Below are 14009 nucleotides of genomic sequence, written 5' to 3'. Positions count from 1 at the left end.
TATATACACCCCCCACTACACACCCACGCTGCGTATAGACACAGGGACACAAGCGCACTACATTCCCACCTCACGCACAGATGCGTCTACACGCATACCCCCCCCTCCCACCCGCTGTCTACAGGAGGTGCATACAGACAGACCGACAGACACACATACCCCGCGATGTCCCGGCAGGGTCCCCACCTCGAGTCACCCGCAGCCCCCCCCACCAAGAAACCAAGGCAAGGCGGCATCTTCGCCCCGACACCAGCCTGGCCCCGGGGGCCGCCCACCCCGCAGGGCGATGGGGCCGGAGGCGGGTGAGGAGGGCGAAGGAGGCCGGGGCGGAGAGAGGCGGCGGCGGCGGCGGCGCCCCCACACTCACCACGACGTGGGCGCCGGGCAGCTTGAGGGGCTTGGGGCTGATGAGCGGCGACACCATGTAGAGCAGCAGCACGAAGGCCACGACGCAGGCGGCCGCCAGCAGCAGCAGCAGCATGGCTCGGGGCGGGCGGGGCCGCGGCCGGCAGCACCAAGGGCCAGCTCGCTCCGCGGCGACGGCCGCTCTGCGCCGCCCGAGCCCCGGCCCGAGGGTACCGCTCTGTCACGGGAGGCGGGAGGGGGAGGGAAAGGGCGGACAGCGGCTACGCTCCGTGATTGGCCCGCGGGACGGGCGAGCTGCGAGGGGATTGGCTAGCCGGGCGGGTCGGAGTGCTGTGAGGCTCGATGCTGCCCGCGGATTGGCCACCGTGGCGTCAGGCGCGCGGGGATTGGTCTCCCGTGGGTACGTCCCGGGACGCAGTTCGGTCGAGGCAAGGCGGCGGTTGGGGGGGTTGCGCGAGCGCCCCCTGGTGGCTAGCGGGGAGTTTGCTCCTGGCCGGGCCTTGACGCGGGCCTGGCCCTGGCCCTCGGGGTAGGGAGTCAATCGGTAGGAACGCGCGAGCTGTGAACGGGCCGCCGCTGCGGGGGCGCTGGGGGGGGGGGGCAGGCCGGGTTCGTGCCCGCGGATTGCACGGGGCGGAAGCGCAGAGCCTCCAGCCTGCTCCCCGTGGTGGGAGGTTTGGCCTCCCTGGCAGGAAATTTGGGCACCGCCGGGCTCTGATTTGCAGAGGTGGACCTCGGCTGGTGGTGCCGCTGCTCGGCGGGGCTGACCCTCAGGGGGGCCCAGGCTTTTGAGCAGCTGGTGAGTAGCTAAGAAAGATTTGATGCTCAGATACATTGGTTAGTCTCTAAGGTGCCACAAGTACTCCTTTTCTTTTTGCGGATACAGACTAACACGGCTGCTCCTCTGAAACCTAAGAAAGAACTGTGGGCTCAGCGAGCTAATAGTCCTGGATACGGAGCGCGAGCAAATTGTTTGCAGGATGGAATCCGAAGAGAGTCGTAGGGCAATTAAAAACACAAAACTGCTCTGGGCAATCGGAATTAAACAACTCCTCCACTTTAACCAAATAATGTATTTGCTATAGGCATATAGGCCCCTGAGTTTTCTCAGCTTAGGATATAATTATCTCCTGAATGAGAAACACCCACAGATTATATTATTAATAATAGTGTTATACAGCATCTTAAAATTGCACACAGCTATTTACAAACTAAACAAAACAAGGTCCCAGCCAAAAGAGACTAACCAAGACAGAAAAAAAGAAGGGTGTGCAAATAATACTACAAGGAGATTAGAGAGTGGGAGGAAACTGGAGCTGAGATGTAGGCAGAGATCATGCACAGTTTTGAAGGTGAGGGCAAGGAGCCTGAATTTGATGCAGTGAAAGGTGGGAAGGCAGTGATGAGATTTGTAGAACCCTGTAAATCCGCAGATGCAGATATCCACGGACCATTTTTGCGGTTTGCGGATTGGATGAGGATACAAATTTTGTATCTGTGAAGGGCTCTAGAGATTTGGGAAGGAGTTGGCATGGAGCGAGAAAAGAAGCGAGATGATTTCAGTTTAAATGTTTTGAATAGAAATATGAGGAAGCAAGAGAGGAAGAATTCTATTAGTTGAGAAACTACCACCATGACGGCAAGTGTTTTATCAGAAGGAATGGAAAGAAAATAATGTTCGATATAAATCTAGAAGACCTTACAAGACTCAGAGAGAATATGGGAGAAAGAGACACCAGCCAAAAGATGTGTCTGATCTTATCAAACCAAAGATGACATAGGGGCCCCTTCGGTATCTGTATTCAGGACAGGAAATAGTCTGGAAACCACATGGATGAAACTGATGATTTCATACTGCAGGACAGAAATCCATTCTCTTATTCTTGGACAGTATCTAACATGGTCAACCTAAAGATACTGCTGTTCTGTCTGAGGGAGGTACAGTAGAACCTCAGAGTTATGAACACGAGAGTTATGAACTGACCAGTCGACCGCACGCCTCAATTGGAACTGGAAGTACGCAGTCAGGCAGCAGCGGAGACAGGGGGGAAAAAGAGCAAATACAGTACTGTGTTAAACAAAAACTACTACAAAAATAAAGGGAAAACAGCATTTTTCTTTTGCATAGTAAAGTTTCAAAGCTATATTAAGTCAATGTTCAGTTGTAAACTTTTGAAAGAACAACTATAATGTTTTGTTCAGAGTTACGAACAACCTCCATTCCTGAGGTGTTTGTAACTCTGAGGTTCTACTGTAGTGGGAGTCCAAGGAAACAAACTAAAATGACTTATATCTTTCCTGGAGGGATGCCACCAGAGAGTAGTGATGAGTACTACTATTAAACCCCTCAGTTGTCTGAGGCTGAATTCTGTCCATATATCTATTCAGTATTTATATGTAGCCACCATTGCTATGACTACACTGCAATTAAAAACCCAGTAACTCAGGCTGATGATGCTTGGGCTAATGGGTTGTTTAACTGTGGTATAGCCATTTGGTCTGGGCTGGCCTGGTACCTGGGTTCTAGGACCCTGCGAGGTGGGAGGGTCCCAGTGCTTGAGAGACCTTCACTTATATGCTTTGTAATGTTTGGTGTGCATTTAAGAAACTGCATAAAATTAATTATTAGTAATATGGTAATTTGAGGGTGTAGTTGATGAGATAATCATCATCCCTGGGCTGAAGAAGCTGAAAGGTATGGGTCTATAGCAAATAAACTCCAAGGCCAAAGGTCATACATACATAATACCATGTAGATTCAAATGACCAAATTACAGCAGCTGTGGCAACCATAATTGTATATGTCCCTAATTTTGTGCATTTAAAATCTCAACCAAAATCTAGCAATAACAAGTTATGTTACAAGTTGAAGAATATGGTAACAGGTGAGTTATTGGTAATGACCAAAGGCATCTGGCAATTTTAGTATCAAAGTAATAGGATAGGGTAGCATATAGGTGATGCCACACTCAAAATGGCTGCCACAAAAAGTGTCCTTTTTATGTCTTTCTTGGTGAGAAAATATTCCCAAAACAATGTTCCCTCTAATTTTTAACAGGCCGTGTGCCCAAAAAATTTCTTCTGTGCTGCCTCTGAAGCAAAATAAATAAATAAAATAAAGCCGAAGCTGGAGTGCGCGTGGTGTTTCGCCGTATGTGCGGGGTTTAAGATCTGTGTGCACGTGCACAGCTTGGAACAGTGTCCCAAAATACAACCAGTACCTGTGAGAATATCTGTCCAATTTCAGATGCCTCCAGGTGAAGGAAAAGATCACTAAAAGTACAGGCAGGCAGGCTGAAGACTCTAGAAACAGTGCTAGTGTCTCTGCCTATATCCCACTCCTCAATATGGTGCTGACCAGCAAATTAGAATAAACAGGGACCAGATAACTGGAGCAATAGCTCCGCTTCCCCTCCAGTGAGCACCATTGTGGTGAAAGTCCTTGGTGTGGCCTGGATCTAGCCAAGTCCCACTGTGGACAAGAAAACAAGAAATGACATCAGGTACTGTTGCCTTCTGGCCGGTTTTTATACTGCCTTGCTGCTGGTTAAAAGATGTGCACATATTGTGGGTTGGTTTTTGTAAAATGGTTCTCTAAAACAGTCTAGCAATTGGCTATAGTCTGCACTAGGACCTTTTTTATTGGTAGGACGGGAGTGGCCATTTTTTCTGGGCCTTAGAGGTGGCCTGCAGCTGCTACAGAGTAATTTCTTGTTCTATTTTTCCAAAAGACTAAGGCCGAGATCCTCAAAGGTATTGAGACACCTAATCCCACTGATTTCAGTAGGAGTTAGATGCCTCAATACCTTTGAGGATCTAGGATTAAGAACTTCCTTCTGCCCTCCAAACACCCTCTCTGTTGTAATGTAATGGCTAGGATGTGACACACAGGAGAGCTGATATGAGACTGATGTTTGTTTCCTGGCTCCAGTCACTTGAAATGTGTCAAGGCTACATGACATGGGTCCCAGACCCACTTGGGGATTTTGGCTTCCGCTGGAACCAGTCTTGTAACGATGGGAAAAGCTCCAGCCTTCAGATAACTTCCAGCTTGCCCAGCCAGTCTGATTCTCTGCCTTTTCTGCTCCTTCACCTCCTAGGGAAGAACAGTCAGTCAGGGCTGCTGCAGGAGGTAAGCAGATATCATATGACCCAGAAACAACCAGCACAGATTAATGCAGACAATTAATAAAATACAGAGCTAGACACATCTGGGATAGAGGTCAAGGCAGAATTATCAATCCTAATGGTCCAAAAATCATATGGCAGGCATCCAAAAAGCATACAATCGGCTTAAAAATCACAAGATTAAAAAAGAAAATGATAATAAATGTTGGGTTCTTTTTATTTTCCTTCTTGTCTATGATCCTTTATATCTAGAAGCTTTTCTTCACAACCACGAGGGCTAGAAACTTCTTCCCCGGGTTTTATTTAGGCATCTTCTGTCCCTTCCACTTCACTGACAGTCAGGGATGGCTATGACATGACTTTGGTATTATCGTGGCAGGATGCTAACAGTTTGTTTTCCAAAAGTGAACATTGTGTTCCACTTCTGATGGGATGTATGCTGGGGTGGGGGAGACAGTTAACGTGAGAAGATACTGGTCAGCATGATAGGCAGTGGTTGCGTCACATGCCAAGTTTCCTGACATATAGCTACTTTTGAAACTACTTTAGGGCTAATTGTATTTGATTTAAGAAACCTGATTGATGTTGAAACCAAGGTTTTTATTCTTTGAGCCATACGTTTCTGAACTGGAGATCCTAGTAAATCATTGTGATGTTTGTTGCGATATGCCAGCAATGTTAAATGTGCATCCCTGAATCCTCTAGGGCTTGCCTTATTTACTACACCTAGTTCTTTGCTGTTAGCACTGGATCGTCTACCAACTCATAGGAAGGGCTTGGCATATTTTGAACAAATTTGTCAAAAGGAATTCCCAAAATGAAAATGAGTCACTTATGAATGGTGGAACATTATTATCTGTTACTAACTCATCTGGAATCCCACAGTGAGCAAACTGTGATCTAAGAGCTCAATAATAATAATAAAAACAATAGAAGTCTACAAATAAGAGGTAATCTTATCCCTCTAACTCAGATAGACATAAACCAAAGTTGGACCAAGGTGATCTGGAATCCCAGTTGGTTTGTGTGTTTCTTCTGCATTCTGTTTCCTGTATTTATTGCAGATTTTACACTTGGTTGCCTTGTCTTCAATAGCAACCTTAGAGCCTGGCCATAATAGGACAACTTGCATTCTCCTCTTACACTTCTCAATACCCACAGGGGCACAGGGGATTATGTTTAGCATTTCCAATCTCATGCTCATCCTTGGTACAGAATCCCATCCAATGGAGAAATTTAATCTCTATAGTTCCAGTATGTTTTTGTGCTTCAAGTTGAAGGTGCCTGGGCTTCTTTTGCTGGCCATCCATATAGAATTACTTTCTCAAGCTATTGTGAAGTTGGGTCATTATGGGCATCTCATTTGAGCTTGTCACATTTTGTTTCAGAAATGGGTATTATTGAATTATATTTATTTCAGCCTGTTCCTCCATCTCTGTTCGTTGCTTTTTTTACAGGTGATCTTGAAAGCATATCTACTATAAGAATCTCTATGTCAGGCTTGTATTTCACATTTAATAAGTACTTTTACAATTTCCTATTTGTTTTCTTAAATCAAGTGGGAAATTTTACACAATGGTTTCTGTAATTTGACTTCCAGTGGTTTATGGTCTTTTTTTTCTACCATGATCAATTTCTGTCAGTAAACGTATTCATTAAACTGCACGCATGCAAAGCCAATTGCCAGCATTTCTTTTTCAATCTCAGTACAATTCTGTTGTGTTTTAATCAGGACTTTGGACACATTTGGCTCATGAAGATCATCTTGAAGAATGACAGCTGCCAACCCCTTGTGAGTTTGCATCAGCCGAGATTGAGTTATCAGTTATTATATGTATTCCACTTATTATATCCTGCTTACGCTCCCACTGGAATGTATTATACATTTCCAGTGCCTTTAGGCCTGCCCCAAATAGCCATATGGAGGATTTCACTCTCTCCAATTTCTCCATTGTCTTTGCAATTGCTTGCAGGGATTTTGGAAGCACTAAAACCACCTGCTCCAATTCTCTGCCAGGTTTTTTTCCAGACTAAAATATTCAGCTGACTTAATTTGATCAATTTTTGGCAAAGGTTACATTTGCTTTTGCCATCATGAAATAAGGATGTGAAACAGAGCAGTGCTGGCAAGAGAATTATGTTTATTTCCTTGCTCTAATTACATGACATAGGCACGGGATACCAAAGGTTATGCGTCAGGAGTCAGAATCTGCTAATGAGCAGCTGCTGTTACCCTATCATAGTAGGAATTGCTTAAGAGGCTCTCCTGTACCTAGATCAGTCATCCTCCTCCTAGCTAGGCCATGGACAAAAAGCAACAGTAGGAAGTAGGACTGTCAAGCGATTAAAAAAAATATATTGTGCGATTAATCACACTGTTAAATAATAATAGAATACCATTTATTTAAATATTTTTGGATGTTTTCTACATTTTCAGATATATTGATTTTCAATTACAATACAGAATACGAAGTGTACAGTGCTCACTTTATATTTATTTTTTATTCCAAATATTTGCACTGTAAAAAACAAAAGAAATAGTATTTTTCAATTCATCCAATACATATACTGTAGCGCAATCTCTTTATCATGAAAGTTGAACTTACAAATGTAGAATTATATAAAAATAAAACTGCATTCAAAAACAAATGAGTGTAAAACTTCAGAGCCTACAAATCCACTCAGTCCTACTTCTTGTTCAGCTAGTCGCTAATACAAACAAGTTTGTTTACATTTTCAGAAGATATTGCTGCCCGCTTCTTGTTTACAATGTCACCTGAATGTGAGAACAGGCGTTTGGATGGCATTGTTGTAGCTGGCATCACAAGATATTTACGTGCCAGATGCGCTAATCATTTGTATGTCCCTTTATCTTCGACCACCTGTCATAAATATAAAGGGAAGGGTAAGCCCCTTTGAAATCCCTCCTGGCCAGGGGAAAGCTCCTCTCACCTGTAAAGTGTTAAGAAGCTAAAGGTAACCTCGCTGGCACCTGACCAAAATGACCAATGAGGAGACAAGATACTTTCAAAAGCTGGGAGGAGGGAGAGAAACAAAGGGTCTGTGTGTCTGTCTATATTCTGTCTTTGCCAGGGATAGACCAGGAATGGAGTCTTAGAACTTTTAGTAAGTAATCTAGCTAGGTATGTGTTAGATTATGATTTCTTTAAATGGCTGAGAAAAGAATTGTGCTGAATAGAATAACTATTTCTGTCTGTGTATCTTTTTTGTAACTTAAGGTTTTGCCTAGAGGGGTTCTCTATGTTTTTGAATCTAATTACCCTGTAAGATATCTACCATCCTGATTTTACAGGGGGGATTTCTTTATTTCTATTTACTTCTATTTTTATTAAAAGTCTTCTTGTAAGAAAACTGAATGCTTTTTCATTGTTCTCAGATCCAACGGTTTGGGTCTGTGGTCACCTATGCAAATTGGTGAGGCTTTTTATCCAACATTTCCCAGGAAAAGGGGGGTGCAAGTGTTGGGAGGATTGTTCATTGTTCTTAAGATCCAAGGGTCTGGGTCTGTAGTCACCTAGGCAAATTGGTGAGGCTTTTTACCAAACCTTGTCCAGGAAGTGGGGTGCAGGGTTTTGGGAAGTATTTTGGGGGGAAAGACGCGTCCAAACAGCTCTTCCCCAGTAACCAGTATTAGTTTGGTAGTGGTAGCGGCCAGTCCAAGGACAACGGGTGGAATATTTTGTACCTTGGGGAAGTTTTGACCTAAGCTGGTAAAGATAAGCTTAGGAGGTTTTTAATGCAGGTCCCCACATCTGTACCCTAGAGTTCAGAGTGGGGGAGGAACCTTGACACCACCATTCCAGATGACATGCGTCCATGCTGATGACGGGTTCTGATCAATAACGATCCAAAGCAGCGCGGACCAATGCATGTTCATTTTTATAATCTGAGTCAGATGCCACCAATAGAAGGTTGATTTCCTTTTTGGTGGTTCGGGTTCTGTAGTTTCTGCATCAGAATGTTGCTCTTTTAAGACTTCTGAAAGCATGCTCCACACCTTGTCCTTCTCAGATTTTGGAAGGCACTTAAGATTCTTAAACCTTGGGTCGAGTGCTGTAGCTATCTTTAGAAATCTGATATTGGAATTGTCAAAGTCAGATTCAGGACTCACATAATTTGTCAGACCACTCTGTTTATTAGCAAAGCGCTTTGCCAATGCACCCAGATGTGAGCCCCTCTCTGAGGCTAAAGATAACTTATTTCTACAGCTAAGCCAAAGCCAATTTAACATAAGAGACAAAAGGAAGCAGAAACTGACAAATATACATACATATCTTATTTGCATACTAACGTTTACCAATCTCCTAGCTCAGTAGAAGCTCTAAGTTAATCAGTTTGAGGACCCATTGTCTCACACGCCTTAATGTTTCTCTTCCTGACAACTATATTTCAACAAACCCTTCAAGTAGCATTTCTTTAATGAATTATAATTTCAATATAATTCATTCTTAATTCATTCTACTTTCACAGAATCTTCTTAGTATTTTGTCAAATCTGCAGTGAAAGTGTTCTTAAATCAAACAACATATGTTGGGTCGTCATCCGAGAATACTATAACACAAAATATATGGCAGCATGCAGGTAAAACCATGGAGCAGGATACAGTTCTCCTCCAAGGAGTTCAGTCACAAATTCAATTAATGTGTTTTTTTTTAAACAAGCATCATTTGCATGGAAGCATGTTCTCTGGAATGGTGGTCAAAGCATGAAGAGACATGAATGTTTAGCATATCTGGCAAGTAAATACCTTGCAATGCCAGCTACAAAAGTCCCATGCGAACATCTGTTCTCACTTTCTGGTGATATTGTAAATAAGAAGAGGGCAACATTATCTCCCATAAATGTAAACAAACTTGTTTGTCTTAGCGATTGGCTGAACAAGAAGTAGGACTGAGTAGACTTATAGCCTGTAAAGTTTTACATTGTTTGGTTATTGAGTGCAGTTATGTAACAAAAAAAAAATCTACATTTGTAAGTTTCACTTTCACGATAAAGAGATTGCACTACAGTACTTGTATAAAGTGAATTGAAAAATACTATTTCTTTTGTTTGTCATTTCTACAGTGCAAATATTTGTAATCAAAAGTAATATAAAGTGAGCACTGTACACTTTGTATTCTGTGTTATAATTGAAATCAATATATTTGAAAATGTAGAAAAACATCCAAAAATAGTTGTTAAATGTCAATTGGTATTCTATTGTTTAACAGTGTGATTAAAACTGTGATTAATCACAATTAATTTTTTTAATCGTGATTAATTTTTTTGAGTTAATCACATGAGTTAAGGTGATTAATTGACAGCCCTAGTAGGAAGCAAGGTGATCTCCACTACAATTCCCGCCCACTCCAGCACTGTCTGGTATCCTGTACAGCAGGGGAGCTACTCACAATTATTTTTACCCTTCTGCCGCTACCCTGCAACAACAGGAGCTACTAGCAACCTAATTGCACAGGAGGAAGTAGAAATAAACATAATCATCATCTATTTACTGCTGTAAACAAGGGAAGGGGAACAGATTTCAGATTTGTGTTTGCCCTGTAGCTCTGGAGGAAAAAAGGAGTTAAAGAGACAGACCCCCCATTGTTTTCTTCCTTCCACTCTCATGTATACAACTTCCTTCAACAGAAAAGATGGAAGAATGGAAGAATAAATAACTAAAGAAAAAAGAAGATACCATCTGCTTTGAAATAAGAATAAAGCAACACAAAGATAATCTCTTTTCTTTTTTCCTCTTTAAAATATAAAGAAAGGTAAGGAGACAGAAAAAACAAGGGGAAAAGAGAAAGAAAGGGGGTTAGAAAAAGAGAAAATAAATGGAAGGAAGAGAGAAAAGTGAGAAAAGAAGAATGAATTGGGGAAAAGGAAATAGCTTAATTGAAGGAGTGTGAAAGAGGTAGGCAGAGGTTGCTGCTTAAATATCAGCAAGGGGAAAATCTATCCATACCTTTTTTCCCCAAAAGGCAAGAGATCCATCTCCAATATTTATTTTGTTACAGAATGAGCATGCCTTAAACAAAAGAATGTAGAAAGAGATAAGCCTACACCTTCTACAAATACTGACATTAAAGACATTTTTATTGAGCTCATATCTGTGACAGCTGAAATTCAAGCATCAATCAGAGACCTTCCAAATAAAGTGAAAGAGTTAAAAGTCTAAAGAGTCATACTGATGCTATTACAGATTTGGAAGATCTGAAGTGCAAACCTGATGACGTTGAAAATTGCAACGTTTCTTACCTTGTGCACTGCTCTATAAAAGTATTCTTTACTAGTTCCAAGCCCCATAGCAATCTGATTGATGGAGAAGAAGGGACTAAGCTGTTCATCAAAATACCATCTAAGTCCCAACACTATAATAGCTAGCCCCCTGCTAGAAAAACAATAATGACCTTTTAAGGGTCTGTTGCAATATGAAACAACCCTGCCCAGATAAGACCACCTGTTCTGAGCCTGTGGTCTGTGGACACCTTCCATTGATGTGCACACTACGGAAGGGTTGTGTTGCAATATTAGTTACACAGCAAATTGTTTAGTTATGCAACAGGATTCTAAGTGCATATTTTGAGTGGTCCTGAGCTTAGTGTCTTGACTATATAAATACATATAGGTGGGTTATTTATATTAGTATGGGTATATACTGTATATGGTAATGCATATACATTCTTGTAATGAGATTCTTTCAGCACTGTCAATGGGGCACTTTCTCCTGGCACAAGCCTGCTGTTGCAGTGCAGCTATGGGAGTTACAGCTAACGGAGGTGTGAACTAGTTGTTGGCTTCCATGGTGATAGTGGGAAGTTAAGGGGGATCAGGGTTAGGAGTCTATTACGGATTGAAGAGAGATAGGGCTGGTCTACACACCATTTTGCACCAACGCAACAAAAGATATGAACTTAACCAATTTAGTTATTGTGGTTCAAGCTTATGTATAGAGCAGGCCCCAGAGTTATATTTCATTTGTGTCCAAAATGTCTGTTAGTGGCACAAAACGACTGCCTCTAATTAAGCTCAGCAGGAACAAAAAAGAAGATCACAGTATGTGAAAGTTCATATCACACTTTTGCTGTCTTGGCTGAGAAGTGCTTCCTTAACTCTCTGTTTCCCGGATGTCTAATGTTTGAGGTCTTATTTTAAAATCTGACATTCTTGAAAACCAGTTAATCTTAACCTCCCTTAACTAAGGCTGTTGTGTGAGCATTGTATATAACATTGCTACGATATTGCTGTGTTTTCTGTCATTGTATTTGAATATATCTGTATGGATACGTTAAAACTTCTGAAAAATAAAAAAAAAAGCATCTCCTGACTCTAATATGGAGTATGTTTTTGCTTTCAGTAGCTCAGCTGTCATTTTTTCAACAGGTTTCATTATCTTGTATGTACATTTTGGCCAAATGAGCTGCTGCTGTAAATGGGTCAAACTCCACTTAAGTCAACGGAGCTGTGTTCACAGTTGAATGTTCATAGAAGAATATTCCTAGCACTCTGTAACAGAATGTTAATAGGAACCATTAGGAAAAGGATAGATAATAAGACAGAAAATATCATAATGCCACTAGATAAAACGATGGTAAGCCCACACGTTGAATACTGCATGAAGTTCTGATCAGCTCATCCCAAAAAAGATACATTAGAAGTGGAAAAAGTACAGAGAAGGACAACAAAAACAATAAGGGTATATAGAACAGCTTCCATATGAGGAGCAATTAAAAAGACTGGGACTGCTCAGCTTAGTAAAGAGACAACTAAGGGGAGATATTATAGCGGTCTGTAAATGACTGGAGTGGAGAAAGTGAAGAGGGAAATGTTACTTACTCCTTCACAGAACACAAGAACCAGGAGTCACCTAATGAAGTTAATAGGCGGCATAAAACAAACAGAAGGAAGTACTTCTTCATACTATGAACAGTCAAGCTGTGGGACTCATTGCCAGTGGATGCTCTGAAGGCCAAAAGTATAATCAGGTTCAAAAAAGAATTAGATACGTTCATGAAGAATAGGCCCATCAATGACTACTAGCCAAGATGGTCAGGGAAACAATCCCATGCTCTGGGTATCCCTAAACCTCTGACTGCCAGATGCCAGGACTGGATGAGAGGGGATGAATCACTTGATAGTGGCCCTATTCTGTTCATTCCTTCTGAAGCATCTGGCTCTGGCCACTGTTGGCCAGGATACAGGACTATATGGACAATTGGTCTGACCCAGTATGGCCATTCTTATGAATATTTGGTACCGATTTTCACCTGTTTAATTTTTGTAATAAACACCAATAAATTCCTGGGAGATATAAATAAAATAAACCCCCAAAACAATGGGCCTTGATGACAATCTATTAAGAGATGCTCCACTCTTCCACTTGACAGATTTCAGAGTAGTAGCCATGTTAGTCTGTATCCACAAAAATAAAAGGAGTACTTGTGGCACCTTAGAGACTAACAAATTTATTTGAGCATAAGCTTTCGTGAGCTACAGCTCACTTCATCGGATGCATGCAGTGGAAAATACAGTGGGGAGATTTTATATACACAGAGAACATGAAACAATGGGTGTTACCATACACACTGTAACGAGAGTGATCAGGTAAGGTGAGCTATTAACAGCAGGGGAGAAAAAAAACCTTTTGTAGTGATAATCAAGTTGGGCCATTTCCAGCAGTTGACAAGAACGTTTGAGGAACAGTGCGGGTGTGTGTGAAATAAACATGGGGAAATAGTTTTATTTTGTGTAATGACACATCCACTCCCAGTCTTTATTCAAACCTAAGTTAATAGTGTCCAGTTTGCAAATTAATTCCAATTCAGCAGTCTCTTGTTGGAGTCTGTTTTTGAAGTTTTTTTGTTGAAGAATTGCCACTTTTAGGTCTGTAATCGAGTGACCAGAGAGATTGAAGTGTTCTCCGACTGGTTTATGAATGTTATAATTCTTGACGTCTGATTTGTATCCATTTATTCACGTAGAGACTGTCCAGTTTGGCCACTGTACATGGCAGAGGGGCATTGCTGGCACATGATGGCGTTCATCACATTGGTAGATGTGCAGGTGAACGAGCGTCTGATAGTGTGGCTGATGTGATTAGGCCCTGTGATGGTGTCCCCTGGATAGATATGTGGACACAGTTGCCAACGGGCTTTGTTGCAAGGATAGGTTCCTGGGTTAGTGGTTTTGTTGTGTGGTTGCTGGTAAGTATTTGCTTCAGGTTGTGGGGCTGTCTATAAGCAAGGACTGGCCTGTCTCCCAAGATTTGTGAGAGTGATGGCTCGTCCTTCAGGATAGGTTGTAGGTCCTTGATGATGCGTTGGAGAGGTTTTAGTTGGGGGCTGAAGGTGATGGCTAGTGGCGTTCTGTTATTTTCTTTGTTGGGCCTGTACTGTAGTAGGTGACTTCTGGGTACTCTTCTGGCTCTGTCAGTCTGTTTCTTCACTTCAGCAGGTGGGTATTGTAGTTGTAAGAATGCTTGATAGAGATCTTGTAGGTGTTTGTTTCTGTCT

At 42.1% G+C, this 14009-nt stretch overlaps 1 protein-coding gene and 1 long non-coding RNA gene across 2 annotated transcripts in view; one reads left to right on the top strand and one right to left on the bottom strand.

Annotated features, from left to right (window-relative positions):
* The window catches only part of KDSR (3-ketodihydrosphingosine reductase), a 47097-nt gene extending 46503 nt beyond the window's left edge, over positions 1 to 594 (bottom strand). Inside the window, exon 1 of the mRNA XM_073332215.2 lies at positions 368 to 594. Coding sequence (XP_073188316.1) covers positions 368 to 481 — 114 coding nt within the window. The 5' untranslated portion in view covers positions 482 to 594. The remainder of the gene's footprint in view (positions 1 to 367) is intronic.
* Positions 595 to 936: 342 nt separating this feature from the next.
* LOC140907070 (uncharacterized) lies at positions 937 to 11816 on the top strand. Its single transcript, XR_012157356.1, has 3 exons — positions 937 to 1165; positions 6227 to 6286; positions 10144 to 11816. It is a non-coding gene; the product is annotated as an uncharacterized LOC140907070 (long non-coding RNA).
* The last annotated feature ends 2193 nt before the right edge of the window (positions 11817 to 14009 follow it).

Source organism: Lepidochelys kempii, chromosome 2 (assembly GCF_965140285.1).
Source record: "Lepidochelys kempii isolate rLepKem1 chromosome 2, rLepKem1.hap1, whole genome shotgun sequence".
Lineage (NCBI taxonomy): Eukaryota > Metazoa > Chordata > Testudines > Cheloniidae > Lepidochelys > Lepidochelys kempii.
This window is presented reverse-complemented; position numbering and strand designations above follow the sequence as displayed.